General features: G+C 44.0%; 1 protein-coding gene across 1 annotated transcript in view; it reads right to left on the bottom strand.

Annotated features, from left to right (window-relative positions):
- The window catches only part of XDH (xanthine dehydrogenase), a 64192-nt gene that overhangs the window by 21193 nt on the left and 21321 nt on the right, over nucleotides 1–21678 (bottom strand). The window contains exons 8-23 of the mRNA XM_079969167.1: nucleotides 21082–21144; nucleotides 20395–20481; nucleotides 17442–17583; nucleotides 15826–15918; nucleotides 14396–14547; nucleotides 12936–13029; nucleotides 11633–11742; nucleotides 8428–8612; nucleotides 7484–7658; nucleotides 6743–6832; nucleotides 6223–6392; nucleotides 5731–5854; nucleotides 4386–4505; nucleotides 3230–3326; nucleotides 2117–2241; nucleotides 740–873 (exon numbers count right to left, since the gene is read on the bottom strand). Of these exons, the coding sequence (XP_079825293.1) occupies nucleotides 740–873; nucleotides 2117–2241; nucleotides 3230–3326; nucleotides 4386–4505; nucleotides 5731–5854; nucleotides 6223–6392; nucleotides 6743–6832; nucleotides 7484–7658; nucleotides 8428–8612; nucleotides 11633–11742; nucleotides 12936–13029; nucleotides 14396–14547; nucleotides 15826–15918; nucleotides 17442–17583; nucleotides 20395–20481; nucleotides 21082–21144 (1961 nt within the window). The remainder of the gene's footprint in view (nucleotides 1–739; nucleotides 874–2116; nucleotides 2242–3229; nucleotides 3327–4385; nucleotides 4506–5730; nucleotides 5855–6222; nucleotides 6393–6742; nucleotides 6833–7483; nucleotides 7659–8427; nucleotides 8613–11632; nucleotides 11743–12935; nucleotides 13030–14395; nucleotides 14548–15825; nucleotides 15919–17441; nucleotides 17584–20394; nucleotides 20482–21081; nucleotides 21145–21678) is intronic.

Here is a 21678-nt window from a genome sequence, read left to right as displayed (position 1 = left end):
CAGCAGAAGACAAAGTATACGAAGAAGACTTGCAGAAGGGACCTGGAAAAGAGTTAAGAGCCTCGGACAGAAGATCACCAGGTTGATGGACTATATGGAATTGATGGAAATGACTGGCAGAATCCGAGACCAGGGAGAAGAGACGGTGGAAGAAGATTGGAAAAAGTTTAAAGTTTATTTATAGAAATATGGTAAAATTAATGAGTGTTAGAAAAATGTTGGAATGAAATTATATGGCTTTAGTAGAAGTGTTATAAGGAGTTAAGTATAGATAAGTATTATAGTATTAATGGAAAATAAGGTTAAAATAAGTTAAGATATTTATATGACAGAAAATAGTGAAAGATGGAAAGGAATTGCTGAAACAATAGAGGTGGAATACAAAAAGGGAGGTGAGAGGAAGTCGAGAAAACAAGGGAATGAAAGATAAGGCATTGAAATGGTATGATGTATGTTTTTAAATTGTTTTTGTTCTGTTTTGTTTAGTTTAATGTGTTAATGTTGTGTGGTGTATTGTTTATATATTGTATTGTATTGTTTTTTTCTCTCTTTTGTTTTTTCCTCTTTTTTCTCTTTTTCTTTTTCTTTTGGTTTGTAAGGTTTAAAAGCAATAAATATTATTTTTTTAAAAAAATAGATCTGAAACAAGTCCATAATCTTGATCCTCTTATAAACAACAAAGAGTTATCCTAATATTCAACTTCAGGTTATCCCAATGTGGCCAATCATCACAACTTACTTATCTGCAGCCACTGCTACAACTGTAGAGAGAATGGTGTTTCTTGTCTCTTTGCCTCCAAATCCTCCTCCCATTCTCTTGACTCGAACCACAATTCGATTTGACGGGACCGCTAAGGCATTGGCAACAAATTCCTGGTACCAAAAAACAAAAAAATACATCAGCCTACAGGCAACAATAGAGTCACTTAGAACAAGACACAAGAGCAATCCTACTCTTGAAAAGACGTTTATATATACACCACAATACAGTGTCACCAATTAATGAGCATCTCACTGGAATTTCTAGTACTGCTCTGAAACATCTTTGGCTAGCTTACTGGCTCACCTGTAATTAATAGCACAAAGAAGCACGAAGTCCAGGTCTCTTTGGTGTCCATTTATTTACATAGGACTTTTTACAAAGTTGAGTGGGAAAGAAGGACTGGTAGCTTTGAAGAATAAAATATAAATGCCTCCATTTCTCCACAAACATGCAGCTTTTTGAAGGTGCTGATCTAGCAGGCAGAGTTTTGTTTTTGTTTTTCAAGTGCAAATAGCCTCATCAGGGGAGGTGCTAATAAGCTGTGGTTTCAGGGCAGGCAGGCAGGCTGGCAGAAATTTATTTTTAATGCTTTATTTCCCCGGCTGCTGTCCTAAAAACATGAGAAGAGCCCTGGAAATCTAGTCCAACACCTGTTCTCAAATCAGCCAAGCCAGATGCCTATGGGAGGCACCCAAATGCAATAGCACTCTCCCCACTAATGATTCTCAGCAGCTAATACTCAAGTAAAACATAGGCTGAGGGAAATTCCTCTACTGAAATTAACATCTGTATTGGTGGATTCCTCACTGGTACAAAGGTCTACAGTGGAGGAGGGAAATGTTACATTCTGTTTCTCTGATTCCATTAATTTTCAGCCCATCCTGCACTGATGCTAATGCGCTTTTAAAAGCCTGCATGTTAGATGCAAATATGAGTTTAACATCATGTGTAGTTTGTCCTAACCAGCAGATGGCTCCACATCATAGGTAGAATACTTATGAGGTGGAAATGGGTGTGCCGCAAATAAACTGAAATCACACAAATTCATAGAAGGCCAGGCCATAAATTCCTGCTAACCAAGCTGGCCAAGGAGACTGAATCTCACACTCTGGGCAACCTCAAATCACAGAACAACAAAAGATGGTACTCCACAAAAACCACAGGATGCCTTTACTCCAGCACTGCCCTGTGACTTCTTCATAAGCATCCAGTATTTATAAAAGGAGACAAACATAATCACAAAGCACTTATGCAAACCAGGTGGGTTTTCGTTCAGCAATATCGCACAGGTTTTGTACTTCAATTTCACGGCTTCATTCGCCAGCTTAACGCTTTCACAAGGGATTGCCTCACCTGTGTCTTTGTTAGGTTCTGAGTAGATACAAAGAGCTCCATTTCTCCATCTTCTCTCTTTGGCACAGCAATAGTACAGTGAGACTCCAGATAAAAATGCTCCTGTCCACCGATATATATCTCACCTGGAAGGGGGAAAGAAGAAACCTCCCAATGTAGTAACTATCTAAGTCCAAAGGATTATTTGGGACTTAAATGAGCCTTCCAGCCACCAAATTTCTTCTTCTGAGTGCTCAAAATCTAAGGGCTCGGGAGGAAATGAAGATCCTGTGTCTATCGCTTGCCTTCATCACCTTGCTGCCACCTACAGCACCACCTGAGGAACTTCTCCCCGTTCCCAAACAATCTCCCTTCCTTCCCTCTTCTCTTTAATTTATTCTTAACGGGAAGAAACTGGATTCCCTGGACTTTTACACCACTCAAAGATCGGAGTGGCATGCAACAGTCTACAGTCTCCCATCGCAAGAGCCCTCACACAAGCCACACCTCCCAGAGTAGAGACCACTCCATTGTGCTCTTAGCCAGAGTAGTCAACAACCAACTGACGGTATTTTGTAGGTGCGTGGGTTTCAAGCGCATACCAGGACATTTAGATTTGCACACAATTCAAGTGGAACAAAACTACTTTTAAGAAGAAATGGACTTTTTGCAGTTAAGAAGTTGATGGGGGGATGAATTGAAAAGTGTGGAATGAACAAATGATAATGGGGAGATGTATAAACACTCTTCAAGCAGGATGAACACTCCTTGTCACAGAACTTCCCCACATAGATATCTGAAGATCAGATACACTCCAACCTCCACAAGGTAAGCTTTGTGCAAGCAAATCAGGATAAAACCTGGAGGAGCCCTCAGACAAGTTGGGAGCCTCCAACCAACCAGTTTGCTCAAGGAAATGTTGCCAGGTTTCACCCACTTCTGGGAAATGGGAAGAGCTTGGGCCCAACCATGGACCAAACCAATGTGTTCTACTGATGGTTCTCCCATTTCTAACTATTTTTTCCAGAATTGGAATGTCAAGTGTTACACTCGTATGATTGATGTGAAGATTGCATAACATTAATGATTTTCTTAGATGCACATAACCTTATAAAGAAGAAAAAGGGATCTCACCTTCCACAATATGATCAGCCTCTTCAAATCCTTTCTGGATGTTCCCTTTCTCAATCTTCCTCACAAGCTCAAAGAAGGACTGTTTTTCAATGGCTTCCTGGGAAAATTACAGGAAAATGATGGATATTTGGAAGTGCAGCAGACAGCTTTGCTTGCTGTGTATAGATGCCCTCGAATCTCTGCCTTTCCATTCTGCTTGATAAAGTGCTGCATAACTTAGCCATGGTTGGGCCACTTCTAAAACATAACCTCACCTATTTTGCATCTGGGATTAGGGACAATACAGAACAGAGATCCTCTACTTTTGACAGTTGTGTGGAAGAAAAAACATTTTGGTGAAGCAGTGTAAGTATTGCAGGAGTGAAAAAAGCAGCACACAACCCAATTCCCTGTTCTTCACAACTCCCAGAGCTTCAAGATCCATCTCTTTATTGGATGCAGTCACCCTACTTGCATCTCCTGTTCATCGGGATTAATATCAGTATCCAACCTTGCCGCTGAAATAAGTATAACAGACTTCCACTCACATGGCAGGACTTTCCTTTATTCACTTCCACACTGCAGCCTCTGGCGTGCCCTCAAAATCTTCTCCAGAGGTTTGCAGGACCTCCAGAGCAGGTTTTGAGGGTGTATGGAGGGTTGCAAGATGGAGAAGAGGAAGTGGACCTCTAGTTACTCTGCAGAAGTCCACCTGTCCAGCAATGGATATACATTGGACAAAATCACAAGCGGTGTCCCTGCTGGAGCTAAGCAAGTCTGGGTCTAGCCAACACTTGGATAGGAGACAATCTGGGACCATCTGCTCGGGGATATAGGTTGTATGGCTCTGGCCTATGAGGAATGGGCTTTATGCATGTAGGACAACACAATGGAATAGAGGCCAACATCTGTACGTCAGAAGGGGCCCAAGAGCAGAAAAAGACTGCCCCCTATGGACAGAACACAGGCTATACACATATAGCACACAGATAGTAGCTGTATGGAGCTAAATAAATTATTAAAGAAAAGGAATATTCTGTGCCCTAAATCTCTCTTTCTATTTTCACCCATCCATATCAGAATCATAGTAGTGAGAACTCAAATAGATGCCTCCAAAGGATTTTTTAAAAAATCTCGACTAATCATCCAGAAGGGGATTGCAGTAGTGTCACCTTACCTCAATGGTGACAATTGGTGTAAGGTCCTCATATGTGATCTTCACTGCTCTGGCAGCTCTTCGGGAATGTTCTTGTGTGTCTGCCAATATTCCACCAATGATGTGGCCAACACATGTGACCTACAAGTCAAAAGACTTCAGTTTATTCACTGACTTCTGGGAATCTCAGTTCTGTTTTATTCTTTGTGCTGTGGCATTTAATTTTGGACACAGTAGCTTTGAAATGCATCTTCATTTAAAGGGGGAGGGCCAGGATTTTGAATTAAGATATGCAGTTAAATAACAGTAGGAGGTAAAACTTCAATGCACACAATCAGAAGTGACCCACTGAGTTCAAGTGGAAGTAGTACTTGTTTTTCACATAAGAGTACACAAGATGGAAGCCTTGCACAATATGTCTGCACCAGCTCGATTCCCCTTGATTATCATTTCAAGCACAGCAAGTTTGTGCCTTATCCTATTTTCTGCTATTCATTCCCATGCTTAGAATTCTACTAACAAGTTCCTGACATGAATAACTGTTAATACTTCATCAGGGAGGCATCAACATCTTGCAATTTGTTTGCAGGTTATCTGTGCAATTATTTTAATTCCAGCCCTTGTCCCACGTATCCTCCTTCATTTAGTAGAGGTTCTCTTCAATTTTTTCTTTTCTTTTCTTTTTGAACATGCACAAATCTACTAATTCACTACAAAATTTCTTCTATTAATTTCTGAAGGGGAGTACGGGGGTGAAAAGGTACTGGAAGCCTTTAGGTAGGAAACATAAGCAAATATTTGGGAATATCCTTTCTAAAGAACCGGCAGATGGATTTTATCTCCTGATCTCAGCATTAAGCATCATAGCATTAAGCTTGGAGAGAAAGACCTCTGCCTCCTCTTCAAGGGTAAAAAAAACCAGCATCTCCCCACCAACTCAGCAGTTAATGCAGTTTGAAATGCTGACTTGAAGTGGAGATTCAGGGCACTCTCTGTGTGTCTCCTATCTTATCTCCAGTCTTGGCTTCAAGTCCTGGAAGACCTGCTCCCTGCCTTGCAGGTCTTTTCCACCTGGCGTGGGAAAACAAGGCCCGGACTGACTCCAACTACAAAAGTTGAGGCTGCTAAACAGACTCTTGGTCTGGGGTATTGTTTGGAGAGGGGCGCTGTTGCTGTTTAAAGATACAATATCAATATCTGAGGAGGAGGATGTGGTACTTTGCACTTTATTTACAGATTAGGAGATCTTAGAAAGCAGTTGGGGCTGACAGGCCAAACCTGGCCCAGAGTCTGCAGGTTAGCCACTCTTGCCTTTGGTACAGCTTTGCACATTTTACAAAAGGAAGGGGAAAAGGTAACTACATACAGTGTCCTTTGCAAAGACGGTTTCATCATTAGCAATCCCAGTGACGTTACTCCCTGGAACATCCTTAGCGGAGACAAAACAGACAAAACCAGGGACATTCTGGGCCTCTGTGGTGTCAATAGAACTGAGGAAACAGAACAGCACAGAGAAGCATTACTCTAAGTTATCTAGCCCCACAGCTCATGTAAGCAGTCTCTGAAGAAAGGATTCCCTAGAGCAAGTTTGGCCAAAGTCCCAAAGCCTAAGTTGCCCAGCTGCCATGTGGCAGACTGGAGTCACAGCACAGCTTGACTCTTCTAGCCCAAGCTCTTCTTGCAAGCTACTCTCAGTGATGGAAACTAGCTACACGTTTGTTGTTTTTTGTAATGTTCTTGAGAGTGGAGGAGGCAGAGGTGCCTGGTGCATCTGAACTGATCCTCTAACTGTCGGAGTGGTGGGCACTTGGCTATCACTAGTGTAAGAAAATATATCTGTTGCAGAAGCAATACGTACACAATCTTGGCATGGGCTTTGGTGCTGGTAACTAGTGTTAGGTACAGCTCATTCTCATAGTGAGGAATGTCATCACAATAGACTGCCTCCCCACTTGCTTGCTTGGCAGCTGAAAGATGCACAAGGGGTCTCCCCACCATGTCTTCAACGGACTGTCCAGGAGGCACTTCCTGTAACAAAACCAAAGGCTGGTCATACATGCCCAGGACTAGTGGTCAAATGTTGATGCTAATATTGCTGGCAAATATAGTATCTTCTCCAAAGTCTAAAATTCCAGTAATGGCAGTGGGGCCATGAGGATGCATAGAGCAGTAATCATCATCACATTCAGCCTCATACAGAGCTCATTCTATGCAGGAAGAAGTGCTCATTTAAACAAATAAATAAGAGGAAAGAAGGCCAAAGTTAGAATGGGAATAAGTTCTTGATCAATATGAGACCTGGGGAATGGAGACAAAGAGTAGCACATTTTATAGACTTGGGAACTGGAAGGCATGATCATTTGGTTCCTCTTACTTACCTGGAAAAACTGTACATTTTTAACAGGATCCTTGTGAAATAATTGAGTGGCGCTGGCATACCTAGCAGGGACTGTATCAGCAAGATTATTCTGTAAAAACATATTTGAAATCCAGTGTAAGTCTACGCATATGCCTCTTGCATTTTGCACAGAGCATTACTCTTATTTTTAAAAACAAACAAACCCAAAAACTTGTGAACAGCTAATACTACCTATGCAACTTTCCCTCTTTGTGACTTGTGTAAAAAATCAAATCACCCAAAGTTCCAGTTTTGGTCCATCACTAACTGTTAGAGAGAGGAGTGATTTGAGTAAGGAGCAAGTCCCCTTTCCCTTTCCAGATTTCCCCCTTTCCCTCCTCCTCCTCCTCTTTTAGTCTGTTATGACAACTGCCCACTCCAGAGCATGCCTTCATATCCTTAGAAAGGCCAGAAAGCTTCAAGGACCCAAAACCTACAGTGCAAAACACCTACCACAAAAGTCTTATTTCCTCTGTTATGGAGATGGGCAACTTGTGGCTTTCCATGTATTGTTGGACTACCAGTCCCATCATCATGATAATTGGCTACGCCTGCTGGGGGTGATGGGAGTCCAACAATATTGAAAGAACCACAGGTACCCCATTCCAGCCTTCTAGTAGGCCAATTTCTAAAGGAACCCCTAGAACTCAATAGAATCTGTCTCTACACACTATGGATTCCTGCTGAACCCTCAACCCGGCAAGAAGATGGAACCACTCACATTGCCATTGAGTTCCCTGCCTAATTTCTGAAGCACTGTGAGATAGAACTTGAAGAAGAAGCTGAGGACAAGGGTCCGTCGGAAGTCCACCATGCCACCCGGGGCTGAAGGGGACAGGTTCATCTCGCCAGCCAGCAGTCCACACACTTCCTGCAAGAGCTTTTCCTTCCACTCCCTGTAGGGGCATAAACCATAAATTAACCCAAAACTCATTTCATTTGTTCCACAGTCCGTAGACCAGGTCAGGAGAGCTGTAGCCCTCCGGATTATGTGGGGTTCTCCAGCTCCCATCAACTCTAGTCAGAAATACAAAATAAATAAAAACATGGTAGCAGAAACTGTCAGCAAGGGGTTTGGCATCCAAGACTCTCATGCAGGTACATGATGTTATTAGGTTGTTGCTTTTTCCTTGAAGGGGTAGGACATATGCAAAGACCCTTCTAACCCCTAGATCCAGCAAGCTTTGAAATATAAGCCACACCAGCTTCCTGATGAGGTGATCACCCAGGCGATGGGCCATGAAGGGAAATAATGAAAAGGGGGTCTGTGTGAGATGGCAAATGAGCCCTCAGCTCACAGATAGTTAGAAGGACAATGTGAGAGTTGAAGAGTGAAGTGATGTGAGCCAGAAGAAAAAGCAGCAAGCTGGAAAGAGGATAGAGGATAGAGAATCTGTTTGAATCCGAGGCTGCAAGATGGACGAAGCAAGGCCCTTTTTGGGGTGTTAATGCTGTGAACCTCTCCACTGTAGGCTCAAGGTTGTATATATGTGTCAATAAACCATATATCATAAAGACACCACAGTCTCCACTGGGCCACATTCTGAAGAAAATGCAAACCCTGCGAATGCCGGGAACCCCTGGAGCCTTGCATCACTTGGAGATTGGGGTGGTGTGCAACAATAATTTCCTCTGTTACACAACATCAGGGTCTAATTCTCCTACCTTCCAATGAGCTCCTGACAAGTTTTAACAGCCAATACAGTTGTGGGAGCCATTCCTCCATAGCTCAGCTTAATATCTTGCACTTGATCAGTTCCTTCTTGAAACAGGACTCTCATCCCACAGGTCACTATAGCAATGTCATCCTCCCGCCTTGAAGCTTGCTTGAATGCTGAGAAATATTCACCCTAGGAAAAGAAAAGGAGAAAAATGTTTGCCTCAATTTGTTCTCTTTGAGCACAGGTAGGATCAAGAGAATGGACAGGTTCATAATCCATTTCTATACACAGAACTAAAAACCAGAAAGTTCCCAAAAATATGTATTTTATTTTCATCCCAGGGCAGCAAGTGTAAAAAAGAAGCTGTTAATGCATATCAACAATAGTAACCATTCATTTGTTCATTCATTCATTTGTTTGTTTGTTTGTTTGCTGCCCATCTGACTGGGTTGCCCCAGCCAGTCTGGGCAGCTCCCAACAAAAAAATAGTAAAAACACAAGACAACATCACACACTAAATTCGTTCTGCAACTTAGACCTCTTCACTAAACAGTGCATAAAATTAATGTGTAAGGCTAGTTGTTCACGTACTTCCTTCTCTATGAACACTGGTCACTAACAGAAAAGTAGGAATGTCTGGATAGCAAAGTTTTGAGTGGGTTAAGGTAGCCCTGGGCTAGTTGACTATCCATTACCTCCAGTATCAGAATTTAGTGTTTCGTGCCCAGTTTGCCATGCAGTCAGGTGACAGTACCATATGTAAGATGGCAGAAGAGGCTGCAGTCTTGGACAGTAAAAGGTAAAGGTACCCCTGCCCGTACGGGCCAGTCTTGACAGACTCTGGGGTTGTGCGCCCATCTCACTTAAGAGGCCAGGGGCCAGCGCTGTCCGGAGACACTTCCGGGTCACGTGGCCAGCGTGACATCGCTGCTCTGGCCAGAGCCAGAGCCAGAGCCAGAGCCGCACACGGAAACGCCGTTTACCTTCCCGCTGGTAAGCGGTCCCTATTTATCTACTTGCACCCGGAGGTGCTTTCGAACTGCTAGGTTGGCAGGCGCTGGGACCGAGCAGCGGGAGCGCACCCCGCCGCAGGGATTCGAACCACCGACCTTTCGATCGGCAAGCCCTAGGCGCTGAGGCTTTAACCCACAGCGCCACCTGCGTGAGTTACTTCCAAATGAGACTTCTTAAAATGAGCAGGATTTAATGTTGTTTTACGTATGCACAGCAGAGGGTGCTGTGAGCTATATTTCTAAAAAGCAAAATTCACTGATTGGCAGATAGAATCACAGAACTGTAGAAATAGGAAGGATGTTAAACCAGACATGGGGAACCTGTGAACAGATGTTGTGGAACTTCAACTCCCACCTACCCCAGCAAGCATGCCTAAGGGTCAGGGATCATGGGAGTTGTACTCTCACAATAGCTGGAGGACCACAGATGCCTCATCCCTGGATTAAACCATCCCACTGCAACAATTCAAAACATAAGTGTTTGGGTCGCCCTTTGCACTATTTGTACTGAGTCTCAAACTACACTGCTGCACGTTCCTGCAAAGCAGGCAAGAGATTCCTCCCAAGGCTGATATAACACAGGAAAAGGGAAATCTAATCAACGGTTTCATGCAGTCAGTGCCAGTTTCTATCTTGCACTATGAGACACAGCACCTCTGGGGTCCATATTGCTCTGCCCTGAAAAATAATGCAAGCACATTTCACTTTAGACCATGGAGTAGTTGTTTTTCAAACTTTCCACTGAATGTAGTTCTTCTGTTTGTTGTATTTCAGAGGATAGGCTTTGGGGCACTTACTTCTCAGCTTCCTCCCTTATCCCTCCAGTGATTACAGAGTAGCCGGACCAAACCAGACCAGTCAGAGAACTTGGGGGGGGGGTTCAGATATAAAAGACAACAGGACTCCTGCACAGACACTACATGACAGACTCTGACTACATATCCATGAATAGACTTTTGTGACAGCAAACCCAGGCTTATGATTGATTGATTGATTGATTGATTGATTGATTGACTCTCTCACAAGTGTGTCCATATCCTCCATGTCTATCTCAGCCATGCTTTAATTTATTTATTTTTTACATGTACACCTAAATTCATGAAGTGCAAGTCAGCCTGATTCACTGAGAGATGAGGTCACATTGCCCATCTTTTCCCAGGACAGCAACTCTGACTGAGTTTCATTTCTACAGGTAGGTGACAACAAAGCCACTTGGCTCTGATTAATATATTGGAAAGCAAAGGACTCAGCAGGGGAAGGGGATAGGCCTGCCTTCCATTTAGAGTAGAGGTGGGGAATCTCTGGCCCTCCAGGCATTGTACTGTAACTCCCAACATCCCTGACTATTGAGTGTGCCTGTTGGGAGGAGGAATGTGAGTTCCTCACCCCTGAATTACAGGTTCATTCTGGTCCCTCATTTGTGGCACAGAAACAGTTATTCCATGCCAACTTAATAACGGTATACTCTATTGGAACAAGTGCTGAATCCTTGAGAACAAAGAAAACCTAAAATAAATATTACATGACCTCACTTAAAATCAATGGAATTCCATTGCTGGAAAACTACTGTAAGCTGGAGGAGTTCAAGAGGGACTTGTCCTCAACTAACCCTTACAATTTATTCCCAAACAAATGCTTTCACTTCAGTCAAAAAGAGGCAAAAAAGAGGAACAAACTTGGTTCCTTTAACTAGCTGCCTTGAGTTTCCTTGAAAATTAGGCTAACTTCCCCACCACCACCACCACACACCCAAAAAAAAACATGAATAAATAATACCATTTTAAATATAAGGGCTGATCCTGAGCAACTATCAAAAAAATTTTAATCAATGAGCTCTTTTCCTAGAAGTAGTTCCTATTCAGCAATGGGGGCTGAATAATGTGGTAATCTCTCCCCCCCCCCCTCTCTCTCTCTCTCTCTGTGTTACATACATACTCCTTCTTGTGCATATTTCAAAATGTCCCAGTGCTGTACTTCACTTGAAGGAGCTGGGGAGTATATTGGTTATTTTCTAGGAACTAGCAAGTGCTTCATTTTCCTTTCATTTTTGTGATCTTCCTGCGTTCCTGAGGATACTCACCTTTCCTTCAAGGATGGATCAGTAGAACCAAGAGAGATTTTGCCTTCCCATTAAAGTAACTGTTGCTCTCTATCTAGCTTTCAAAGCAATGCTATACTGTATTCCAATCACCTCACCTTCCTGCTGAAGGGAATCTCAACCGAGAGCAGTATTTCCTGAGGTTTAAGCTTAGTCTTCCTATAACCAGTGAAGAATGTCTCGTCCATCCTTATAGTCCTCCTTCCCTCTGCAAAAAAAAAAAAAAGGCAGTACACAGTGGGTGGAATGTGTAGGGAAATCATATTCCATTTCATTCATTCTTAGTGGGAGTGTTGCTGGTTTTGAGTCTCTGAAATGAGAAACTATGGAGCTATACTTAATGGAAGACTATATTCTAGCAGCTACAGTCATGCTGTAAAGTATATTCCCATAATGTGTGGGGGGTTTTTTTCTCTTGTGTACTGTCAGGTATTGACTGGCATCAGCAACTTTTTGCAGGGTTAGGGTCTCCTGAAGACCACTCTAAATGGGTTAAGCAGGACATCCTTGCTGACAAAACTTGGGAAGGCAAACTCATTAACCCAGGACAAGCGGAAATTGGTATCAAATCAGAGGCTAAAAGGAGGCACTGTTGTGGCAGGGGGCACCCCCAGCATGGGGAGACCCCAAAGGAGTAACATCCTTTAGGGAAGAGCAAGGGGTGGGGTAGGGACTCTCTTGGTTGTATTAGCATAGATTTTCCTCTCTGGGTGAGAGCCAAGGATGGAGGGATGTTGGGTGGAGTAGCCACATTTGAGAGGCAGGTTGGTTTCATGTATACACCCTAAGTGTTTGTGGTTATGTGATGGCTTCAGTGGGAATCTGGAGTGAGAGGCAACAGGGAAGGGAGATGGTTGTCAACAGGAGAGTTGCGCCCTGCAAGGTTTAATGAGAGGGTTTTGTCTGAGGACCTTCTCATATATGATCAAACCCAGCTTGCCAAAGCACAACCACAGAGGGGTGGTGTGGGTGTGTTAGGGAACACACTTAAGCTCACAAGTACAGTTGCCCAACACTATTACATGTGAATTGAGTGTGCACCCATGAACGGGTCCAACAATCCTTTTTAATGGTCAAAGATTCTGTGACAGGAATGCAGAGGTTCCTTGACAGACATTAATATGTGAACAGTGTAAACAGGGCATTTAGAGGCTATCTTTGCATTCAGAGTGACCTGGAAAAGATTCACCATCAAAATCAACAAAGCAAAAGAAGGATCTACTGGAGCAATGCTACCAAGTGTTATCCACCAAAGCTGATGGGAACAACAGGCGCTGCAGTGCTACCTGATTCACCCCAGAAAGAACAGAGGTACAAAATTCCCTGGGCTGTTATCATTATCCTAAGTGAGCCAGAAGATGGTTGATGATGCACCTTCTGCCATTCTTACTTACAGCTTACCATTTGATGCCAAGGTCAGTTTGCTCCCACTTGCCATAAACACTGGATTTAGGTCAGATATTGGACTTGCAGTCATTATATTTCCCCCAAGAGCCTGAAACCAAATACAGAACATGGTTGGGTTAGAAAGCAGCTGGAAAGACATTTCAAGAATATTTCTTTCTGTTTAAACACTGTTACTGAATTATCAAATCTGGGCAGGGTAAGCACCCAACACAGGGGTGGAGCAACATGAGTGAGGGATTTGGTGGAGCCCAGGTGTTATGTACTGAGTCAAATAGGATCCAAACTGCAGCAATCTGATTGGTCCTAGAACAATAGGATCCAAAAGGCAGCAGTCTGATTGGTCCTAGAACAATAGGATTCAGAATGCAGCAGTCTGATTGGTCCTAGAACAATGCAGCAGTATGATTGGTTGGCAGGAACCACCCAATCATGCTCCAGATTGAAGTGAATCCACAACCTGATTGGCTTACAGTAGAATTCCGGAATTAGCCAAACATGTGCAGCCCATTGTGTAAATAATGTATATAAAGCAGATACTTTGAGGGGACATTCATTCCTCCTCACCACTATGAGCTGAATAAAGAGCATGAAATCACTTTGCGACTCTGAGTATATTTCACCAAGCCAGTCCACTTGCAGGAACGGGACCCAATCTGAGCCTCTCTCTGCCTACTGTATACTCCATACTCCATGTGCCATTGTATCTCAGCTCCCATCAGCACCAGACAACAATCAGGGGTGAGGAGAGCGTGGTATCACAGACAATATATGGATACCAGTTGCTGTGAATTACTAGTGAAGAGACTGCATTCAGGTCCTGTTTGCAGGCTTGCCCAGGGCATCTGGTTTGCCACTGTGAAGACAGGCTGCTGGACCAGATGGACCTATGAGCTGACCCACAGGGCTTTTCTGAGGTTCCCCAGCCCTACTCTGGAGCTCTCTTGCTCAGTGCCTTTCCCCAACTCCAGCACTTCTCACCTACAATGCCCCTTCATGTGAGTAATGTGCAAAGGGCCTAGAGTCAAACTGGAAGTAAAACTGCAAAGCAAGGCAAGATTCAAAGGAAAGGCACGTCTGGCCTGCCTGCTATTATCTCATTTGAGTCTTTCCGCACTTCCAGATAGACTGTTTATTTATTTTTTTAACAAAAAATAACAACAAATTATTAGCCTGCACTTCAGTGCAATTATTGTTCCACTTTTCTGATTGTGAGTCATCTGACGACAAAAAAAGTGACAGAAAATTGCACTGGAAACTGCAGTATAGCAACTGATAGCTGTCAATGTCATATAGCCTCCATGCAAACACATCAGGATGAATGAGTAACAGGCACAGGCACCGTATAATCTTGTGCAAGTTTGTGCAAATGTATTGGCATGAATTCTCAAGGAACAACTGTCCTGAAAGCTGCCTTTGCTCACATCAAAAGAAAAAAAGGTCTTGAGAGCACTTACAGCAACATTTCGGATCTGAGGCCCTGCAAACCACCTCAGTTGTTCTAGGACTGCTTGAAACACCTCTGATTTGTAAGGAGGAAGGTGAGCCACCGCTTTTTGCAGAACCTCTTCCATGTGGCTCAGAGTGCATGAGGCTCCAAAACTAATTCCTGGAAAAGCAGAGACACAAGAGGGATTTGGCTGGTAGCTATAACGTAGTCTCTCAAGATGAAAGAGCTGCCCTGAGGCATTGGCAAGCCTTGGCTGTGGTGTTGCAATGGGGGGGGCGGGGGGCGGTACACCCTGGGTTCCATGTCTGCGGGGGTGACAAGAAGCCACCCCGCAGGGGCTCGTGGCGGCGCAAGCAGCCATTGTGCCGCCGCAGTCACCTTTGGAGGATCCTCTGTTCGCGGCTGCAGCTGCGAACAGAGGATCCCGGCACCAGCAGCAAACTGATAAGTACAGCGCATGTGTGGCATAGCATGCATGCACTGTACATAGGGATGCCGCACATGGGCTGTATAGCGGTTTGCCGCCAGCACCGCTCCAGCGCCGTACCGACGGTGCCGGAATCCTCCGTTCGCGGCTGTAGCGGTGCCAGAGGGATCCCGGCACCGTCCGTATGGTGCTGGGGCGTCATCGCTACGTACGGGGACGTCATACGTAACAATGCCGCACATGTGCCCTACGTAGTGACGCCCGCCCCGGGTGTCATGACACCTTCCTTCACCCCTGGGCCTTGGTAGCATTTTAAGGCCTCTAAACCAAGAGGCTGTGGCTTCTTGGAAGCATTTTGTTTCCTTCAGCTTATATCCTGGGAGTTCCTGGGGCACCAGGAACTCTAAGCACAGTTAAAGGATGTTAAAGCTGTCAGCATGTCAAGTTCAATGGAGACTGGTTCATTTGGCCATATGAGGCAGTGCCCAACCTGTGCTGGTCTCCCTGCCTTCTTCTCCACCAGCCCCAATGGGCACCAGGCACCACTGAGCCAGTTGCCACATTTAGAGGATGCAGAGGCAGGAAACTATTTCAGATGTGCCACTTTTTGCGAGAAAGGCAAGGAGTGGCTGAATCTATGCTGTGCTGGGTGTGTTATCAGCGCAGACAGACACAGACACACAACATGGGGGTTCACTCCCTTAAAGAAAAAAAATGAGGCAGTTTGTTCAGCAGCATGCTCACTAATAGTATGCAAAGTAGACAATTATTTTCATTTTGGAACTGCCTACATAAATGCAATCGGTACACCTTGGCCTCAGGAACAAAGAAGGTATCAGAGAAGGGGATCCACCTACTCACTAGATCAGCAGTGGGCGGGGGACAGGCCTGTGGACCTAATTAGTGACAAATCAACATCCAGAATCCTTTGCATTGCTTAGAAGTCTTTCCTTGCACATTCCTCAGGCCCACGGCCTGTCTCCTGAGGCGATAAGCATGTTGCTACTTACCCTCCTCTGTGTGCTGAACTGAGTTCATTTCAGGGATCCAAGTTGGTGCTATGATCACAGGGTACAGCATGTTCTTTAACCGCATTTCAATACCTCAAGGAAACACAATCCAGTGAGGTCAATGCAGACATGGCAGCCAGCCAGACTTAACAGGTTTACCAATGAAAGAGCACGGCTGTTACTTAACAGGCCCAGCCCACCGAAGCCTGTTTCTGTGACGATATCTATAGTGACTGTTAGAGCTTTCGCCTGAACAATCTCTCCACAAAGCATTTGCACTGTTTTGCCATGGAAGTTTAAGGTCAAGGGCCAAAGGGATTCTCCATTGCAGCTAGCAAAGTCAACAAACACTGCCTCAGCACACACAGTTTGATTTCTATGGGAAATTACAAGATTCTAGCTAACATGGCATTAGCAAACCATGAGGGTAAACATCAAGAATGGGGACAATAGAGACTTAGAAAGGATGGTTTTGGGGAGATTTAATTAGTCTGGCTACTTTCCACTCCTTACCTAAAATGTGCATTGTTTTCAAATATGTAAAGGTCACCTCTAGACTCTCAGAGGGTAACAAAACCAACTTGCCATTAGGTTCTGGAACCCAAACATCTGCACTGGAAGGTGCAGTTTGCCAGGAGCCTGGTCAAGGGTGGGGGCATGCTCAGATTCTTCATGCCAATCTCAGGCACTACATGCTTTGCATGCAGAAGGTTCCAGAATGAATCCCTGGCATCTCCGGGCATGGCTGGGAAGGACTGACACTCTTGAGAGCTGCTGCCAGTGAGCGTCAGACAAGATTGAGCTAGATGGACTAATGGTAAAGGTAAAGGGACCCCTGACCATTTAAGTCCAGTCGTGGCCGACTCTGGGGTTGCAGCGCTCATCTCGTTTTATTGGCCGAGGGAGCCGGTGTACATCTTCTGGGTCATGTGGCCAGCATGACTAACCTGCTTCTGGCAAACCAGAGCAGTGCACGGAAATGCCGTTTACCTTCCTGCCAGAGCGGTACCTATTTATCTACTTGCACTAGTGTGCTTTCGAACTGCTAGGTTGGCAGCAGCAGGGACCGAGCAATGGGAGCTCACCCCGTCGCGGGGATTCGAACCGCCGACCTTCTGATCGGCAAATCCTAGGCTCTGTGGTTTAACCCACAGTGCCATACACATCCCAGGACTAATGGTACAACTTAGTATAAGACAGTTTCCTATGTTCCAGCTGGAGCACATCAATTATACCTCAAAGCTCAACTATTAAAAAGCTCAACTATTACAATGGAGGCAGGGCAATATCTTAAGATGGTTTAAAGAAAGGCATAGGTAAACTCTTAACCAGGCAGGCAATTTAAGGCCTTGTCCATACTTCTGTTTGTGCCACCACTTTCCTCCAGAGAAAACCTGCTCTTTACAGCTGAATCAGAGCAAATGTCAGTCAGATTTTCCATGGATTGACATTTGCTCTGATTTAGAGGGGATTTTCCCAGGGAAAGCAGTGGGGCAAAAAGCAAACCACTCAGACCCAAGCTTTCTGGGCCTGGAACAAGCAGAAGTGTGGAAGAAGCCTTAGCCTTTGCATTGTACTGACAAAAAACTCAAACAGAAACTGAGTTCTTTCCTTACCTACTTCAGTGTTCCCCACCACAAGCTTGGCAGTTGGGTACTGAGCTTTGAGCACCAACAGTTCCTTGAGGCTTGAGGGCTGAAACCACATCACTCGCTCCCCTTTGAAGCACAGTTGCTTCTGAGGCTGATCAGTGTGAGTCTGAGAAAACAACACCAGATTTAGCTTCAAATCACAATACGTTGCCACAGGAGCAAGGAATCTAGGCTCTGTTTGATTCTTCCTATGGCGAAGCAAGACTTAAATCATAAAGCTATGACAAGAAACAGAAAAGTTAGAAGTAGTCAACTGTTATTGTTGCGCTTTGGTGTGTCACACCTTTATATGGTGCCTTGCAAAGTTTTCATAGGCAAAACAAAACCATATCTTAGGTGAAAGCAACACCACAACGTAACTTTGTCCTTGAATATACATGTAGCAAATAGCCTTCCAAAAGTCATTGAAGTTTAACCTTCCAATGCTTTGGGCAGATCATTATGATTATGAACCTCAGCCACTTCTTATTCCATGTACCTTCATAAATAAAGTGAGACCTTTCAAATTTGCTTAAGGGAGGGGGAGTGTGATTGTCATGTGTAGTTTGACCCTTGAGCAGGTGTTTTTCTGCCAGTACTCACATGGAACTCAGTTCCAACACCTCTCAGGTGGGCACCTTTGCCATTATAAGAGAACAAGGTATATATTCGTGGTGAGTTCCGGCACCTCTTTTTTTCTAGAAAAATAGCACTGCCCTTAGGTGAGTTTTACAAGTGTCAGAAGCATCCATAGAGCAGCTGGAGGAATGAAGTTTGGATGGAATGCATGTGCTAGCCTCATGTTCAGATGTCCCTATCCTCATAGGTCAGGGCTGAGGAACCTTTCTGGTGTGGCAGGCCTGATCTCGATCTCCTCCATCCTGCTGGATGCACCTGTCAAGTTATTTGACTTCATATTGAATGCACAGGTTGGTCCCACCCCCTAGGTGTGGGTGTGAACTGGCAGAGGCCCCCACCTGTAGGAACTCATGTAGGAACATAGAAAGCTGCCTTGTTTTGAATCAAACCATTGGTTCATCTAACTCAGTGTCATCTACACATATTGGCAGAAGCTCTCCAAGATTTCAGACAGGGTTCTCTCCCAGTCCTACCTGAAAGTGCCAGAGACTGAACCTGGGGTCTTCTACCACTGAGCTTTGCCTCTTCTCCTGGCTGTGCTCAGTGTCTGGTTGAAGACAATTATCTGGACACAAATAAGGGTCCTCCACCAAGGCAAGGACAATGAATGACCAGGGGACCAGCAGAGCTTAACAACCATCGCTCAAGGTCAATGGATGGCCTTCAGCCACTCACTACCTCAGAATCTCCTACCCCACAGGCCAGATGGAATGATAATATGGAACAATCATATGTCCATCTCCAGGAACTTCATGAGGAAAGACCAATACACAAATGCAGTTAAGAAGTTGTATATCTCTGGGGGGGCCACTAGGTGGCGCATCGGAAGATGGCTGACAATAACATCTCTCCGACCCACACGAGGTAATTTGGAGGCTATAATGGGGGTAATTAGCCTCCTTAACCCCCCCAGGATTATGGGGGGGACGGCCCTTGCCTGCTGTGCCCTATACCACCCCTGAATTTGTGGGGGTGGGGGCACTAGGCACAAAGCCCTCCTGTGGGATTTTCGGCACTCCTCGACGCCGTCCCCGATTCGCGCCGCTGGTTGCAATGATCTTTAAAAGAAATAATTTGGACATGATTAATTGCACATACATCAAGGAAAAAGGGGAGTAAATACTGCTGACAGAAGAGATCTCTGATAACAAGACAACAATAAAATACGAGAAGAACGTCAAGATACGGTAATGACTGAGGGGGGAGGGGGGGAAAACCTGCCTCTACCTTTTTATGTGACTTAACAAGAATCCCCCTCCCCTAATGAGTCAGAAATTAAGGACTTAAGCTGTGGATTTAAGGCTGTGTGGAGATAAACTTTCGATCCAAAGCAATGTTTCAAGATGAAGCTGGAAAGCTAAGAGTTTTGGAGTGACGCAGTCAGGAAAAAATGCCGTTCGCCATTTTGTGAGGCATTGTGGGAGCTCTTGGGTCTGGGAGGAGAAAGAGAGAAATAGAGTTGTTTACATATCGTGAATCAACTCCTCGGTGGGATTTAAGAGCGACAAATGCCAAAATTTACGATGGAAAAAGTGATGTTATCTACGAAGGAGATATATGGAAACCATCTGGACTTAGTGGAGGAATGGGAAATCCACACAGGATTATTATACTTGCTATTGGCTTAAGGAGACTAACAGAAGAGATCGTAAAGGAAAAAGTGAAATTATACGAACAAGATATGATGTGGCAACACCAAGATAAGACTGGATAGAATTATGAACTTTGTTTGGACTGATTGGGACTGATTTGGACATTAACGCAGTAATAAGAAGATGATCTGAATTCCCCTTTGGATCTTGAAGTATGGGTTCCCCCAGCAAAATTTAAAAATTTGGCTTTGTAATTTGGAATTTATATGATGTGATTTAATTTGATGTGATTGGCCAGTTAATAAAAATTTAAAAAAAAAAAAGAAGTTGTATATCTCTGTGCCAAGGCTATTCTAGGATGCTAGGATCCAGTCTACACAAACATGGAATTACAAGTTGTTCTGTTCTCCATTGCTTCATATCTTGGGTCATAGGAAGTGCTTTTCCCTATGGAACTGTAAACTCCCATAGATAACAGCCCTTCTGTTGTGTACAACTATATTTTCCCAAGATTCTGCCTCTCCCCAGTTGTGTTTAAGTGATTCACTGCTTAAACTACAGAGGCTGAAATGAATTCATGCTCTATTGTCCCAAGACAGTGCATCATCTCAACATGTTCTCAGCCAATGCACATAAGTCAATGGATACGTAAATCTTCCATGCAGGAGGAACACCACAAGAAAGCCATGAGAAGAGAACGTTCTTACCAATAACTCTGGTGGGAATATCGGCTCCTGGGTAGGGTCTAAAGGCTGGAACTCAGATGGATTGAACAGCTCTGAGGAGATCAGTCCCTGAAGAAATTGTCACTGGTTAGTGCATATATTTTTTTTCTCACTGTTAAAGAAGATTACTATTTGTATGTCTTATTCAAAACATATCAATATTACTAGCCCAACACAGAGCAGTAGTAAAATCCTCATAGTGATACTTTTAAAAAAATTTAAAATCCTTGCTATGAAAAGGACTTGAAACAATCACAAAATTTGTTTAATAATGAACATTTAACTTTTAAATATACTTATCATGGTTTAAATAGCTATATAGATGCACATTACATCAATAACATGGAAGCACCTTGGTCCACAGAGGACCTTCATGACCTAACAAGAACAACTGCAGTTGAATTAAATTGTGAACTGCTTCTGCTAACTCACATTCACAACCAATTCTCCCAACAAGATACAGGAAGGGGCTCAGCTCACTGTTAGCCTCCCTCCCTCAGAGATCACTCACTATGTTCCAAAGGCTGATGGCACACCATTTCAAGACCAATAAACAAAGGTATAGCTTCATCTGTACTTTGCTTAAGCATGGCTTGATATTCTATATATTTATTTCAACAAAAGAAGATGGAAGAAGAGGAACTACAGTAATAGGTTTGGGGCACTTACAGTATTGTTCTCTTTTCCATTCATGCAACAGCCGTTCACTTTTTCTCCACAGCAACCCTCACCCTATTTGGAGGGGAGAGAAAGAGCAACATGGGAATCAGGAACTTTCTTACATGGAGATGAAATGTCATTTGCTCTCTCTTTCCATTTAAAACAGCAACTACTAAGATATAAGGCACACACATGTAATATTTAAAAGGACACACACTATTTTAGATGATAACGAACACAGAAAATCCTAACAAATACAGCTGTCCTTACCCTACTTACCGGTACTTGAGAATAAGCCGCACTGAAATAAGTATGTTTTAAATACAGTGGTACCTCTGGTTATGAACATAATTCATTCTGGAGGTCCGTTCTTAACCTGAAACTGTTCTTAACCTGAGGTACCACTTTAGCTACTGGGGCCTCCTGCTGCCACTGCACCGCCGGTGTGTGATTTCTGTTCTCATCCTGAGGTAAAGTTCTTAACCCGAGGTACTACTTCCGGGTTAGCGGAGTCTGTAACCTGAAGTGTTTGTAACCCGAGGTACCACTGTAGAGCAAACTCCCAGGCAGGTGTGAACATGGTTGCAGACTTATGTTTATATCCAG

The sequence above is a fragment of the Podarcis cretensis genome, assembly GCF_951804945.1.
Source record: "Podarcis cretensis genome assembly, chromosome: 3".
In the NCBI taxonomy this organism is placed as follows: Eukaryota; Metazoa; Chordata; class Lepidosauria; order Squamata; family Lacertidae; genus Podarcis; species Podarcis cretensis.
This window is presented reverse-complemented; position numbering and strand designations above follow the sequence as displayed.